At 42.4% G+C, this 3,275-nt stretch overlaps 1 protein-coding gene across 1 annotated transcript; it reads right to left on the bottom strand.

The window, feature by feature from the left end:
- Positions 1-307: 307 nt before the first annotated feature.
- Or2t47 (olfactory receptor family 2 subfamily T member 47) lies at positions 308-1,255 on the bottom strand. The gene has a single exon (NM_001000010.1). It carries the CDS (start codon positions 1,253-1,255, stop codon positions 308-310), a length of 948 nt encoding a protein of 315 aa, NP_001000010.1.
- Positions 1,256-3,275: the final 2,020 nt, after the last annotated feature.

Raw genomic sequence — 3,275 nt, forward strand, 5'->3', positions numbered from 1 at the left:
TTTCCATGCTCTATATTTTACCAGTTGCACAGTCACAGGCAGTATGACATGACTTTTGAATGATAAGATTATTGACACGAAAAATTAAATAGCCATCACCAACTTCATAAAATGTAACATTTACAGGATACATATTAAGAGTATGAATGCATAAGAAGTAAATTAATGAAGAAATTTTTAGAATAGAGGAAGAGTTCTATAAAAAGGGATGAATATGAAACGAGGCATGATGGATCAGGAATAACTTCAACACAAAGACTGGATCAACAGATGCATAGAGACAAGGAAAAGGAATATGCATTCCAGATTACTTTATGATTTCCTGGAAGAGAGTGCTGACACCCAGCAGTTTCTTCATAGCCTCAGTGACATTCTTATTCCTAAAACTATATATTAGTGGGTTCAACAGAGGTGTGAGTATGGTGTAAAACACAGACACCACCATGTCCTTTTCAGGGGTGTGGAATGAGGTAGGGAGCATGTAGGTATAGACAGCAGCACCATAGAAGAGAATGACCACCGTCATGTGGGAGGAGCAGGTGGCAAGAGCCTTCTTCCTGCCCTCTGGTGAGTTCATCCTGAGAACAGTGAGGAGGATGGATGAGTAGGAGCCTGAAATGACTGTCACAGGAATGAGAATCATGAGCACACAGCACACATACATGAGGGTCTCATAGAGCCAGGTGTCTGAACAGGAGAGCTTTGTCACAGCAGGAACCTCACAGAAGAAGTGATGGATCTCCCGCGATCCACAAAATGGGAAGGTCATGGTGACAGGGGTGAGCATGAAGCCATCTAAGGATCCCAGGAACCAACAGACAGACAACAGGAGGAGACACACCCTGTGGTTCATAAGGACAGGATACCGGAGTGGATGGCAGATGGCCACATAACGGTCATAGGACATGGCAGCTAGAAGCAAAAATTCTGACCCTCCCAGTGACAGATACAAGAACATCTGCATCCCACAGGCAGCAGCTGAGATCCTGTGGTTCCCCAGCACCTGGTCCATGAGCATCTTGGGCACAGTGACAGAAATGTACATCATGTCCATGAGGGACAGCTGGCTGATAAAAAAGTACATGGGTGTGTGGAGTTGGGTGTCAAAGAGGATCAACAGGATCAGGAAGGCGTTCCCAGACAAGGCCATCAGGAAAACCACAAATATGACCCCAGCAAGCAGAGTAGGGTATTTGTATTGACTGAAGAATCCAAGCAGGGTGAAATCTGAAAATTGTCCAGTGTAGTTGTTCATTCAGTTAGTAATGTCCCCGAGTATCTCCTAGGCAACCAAGAAGCTTTGAGGTCAGTGACTGCCTATTGATGAGTGCACAAATCTATTATGTTAAAAAGTCTACTGTCCTCTACATCTGACAGTGATAATGAACCTGTAATTTAAGGAACTTGACAAAGTAAGAATTCCCAGGTATGGGTACCGTGTCATCACTCAGAGTAGAGCTGACACAGTTCATGGCCATGATCTTTGCTGATGACATACAGGTTCTCTACCAATAAGTTCTTCAAATTTACATAATGATTTTTCATTACTAACAAAAATAGTGAAAGCAAACAAAACACAATGAAAGTGAAATGAAAACAAGTAAATAAGCACACATATTCTTCAGAACATTAACACACAAGTTATTCTTCAGAAGCATTGCAGAACTGCTTCTAAGATTACCACAATATGGGACACGCTCTCCAGTTTAGCATGCATTGAAGAACGTGGTCTTAAAATAATATGGTACAAGATCTTATTGAGTGCTGTATACAGCCCATTTCAAACTGAATTCAAACTGTCCTGTAACTTTGTTTTGATAAATAAATGATCTTTAAATGTACATTCATATAAATGTATTCATATGAAATTGTAGACACAATAATACATGTAATGTGTTTCTCATCCAACACTGGTTAGACACAGTTAATTGGAAGTCCCACCTCTTCTGGTCTCTGATCCTCCTAGTTCATCTCCTCACAGGCTGTCCATTTGCTCTAAGCTTCATCCGGAGACTGAGGCTTTAGCAGTCACTGCTGGTTACCAGGCCAGGGTATAGCAGCAACATCTTCGTGGACTGTCAGCCACTTACTTTCTCATGGAGTCTGAGGACAGAGAACAGAGCCCCAGGATGTTCCTGAGAGCAGTTCGCCATTACTTCACCCCCTACTCACCCTTCCTCTGTGTTAGATGTTGAGAGAAACCCAGGGACACATTAACCTTGATTGCACTGAACAATGTCAGTGTCCACCCATGCTGGGACAATAGTGCAAGAATGTAAACTAAGCTTGAAGGTTTCAATAGCTACAACATAGTGAGAAACAGCATCAGACACCATTTATCCAGCCTTCTGGACTAGGCTCAGAAATGTCTCTTCCACATGCACTTCTTAAAGAGAGATTTAAATTTTTTTTTAAATTTCTAAACTAGTAACATAATTTTGATTTCCCTAAGCAATAGGAAGAAAATTAAATCTCTTGCTGAGATGTTAGCAATAATTACAAGAGAGGGGCCATGAGATAAAAAGCACAAGTCTCTGGAACATTTTATATAACAAAGGGACAAAAGCAAACCTGTTCCTGAAGCCTTTAAAGTGCCTCATTCTGCCCAAGCTGCTGCTGATAGGGAGAATCCAGAGAGGTTCTTGGTGCCTCATATAAATGCCAGGCAGATTTGAGACCTATGGGAAGAGATGGACAGGGATAGAGACAGAAAATAGAGTGAGAGATAGGAAGTAACAAGATAGAGTTCCATTTTAAAAAGAAGTGTTCATGAAAAGAAACTTAGATCTATTAAAAATTTAAACCTTTTAATGTTCATTCTATGTTTTTCTGCTGACCCAGTTTGTAGTTTTGACAGTGATCAAAGACTGAGGAGCGAGGCACAGACTCTGAGAGGCCCTGAACACTGTCTGCAGGGTGAGTGGAGGTCAGGAGGCAGGTGAGGGGCAGGAGGTGTGTTTTGAGGGTCAGAAACCTGTGGTAAATTGTGTCCACTGGCATCAGTGTCCCCAGGCAGCAGTGATACCAGAAATGTGGTATCTGGAGAAGGCAAGGGATTATCAGCTGTCTGGTTCTTACCGCTGTGCCATTTGATGCCATGTGAACAGCTTGGTGCATTGTTAACCCTTTGCATTACTAATAGTGAAATCAGAGCAATGGCAGAGCAGCATCCCAGGCAAGCAAAAGCTGTAAGCCTCCCTGTTGCTTTCACGGGCCTCACCACACTCTTTTCTTTTATACATGAGAATCTCAGGGTCTCCGACATCTGCCTCTTT

The sequence above is a fragment of the Rattus norvegicus genome, chromosome 10, assembly GCF_036323735.1.
Source record: "Rattus norvegicus strain BN/NHsdMcwi chromosome 10, GRCr8, whole genome shotgun sequence".
NCBI lineage: Eukaryota > Metazoa > Chordata > Mammalia > Rodentia > Muridae > Rattus > Rattus norvegicus.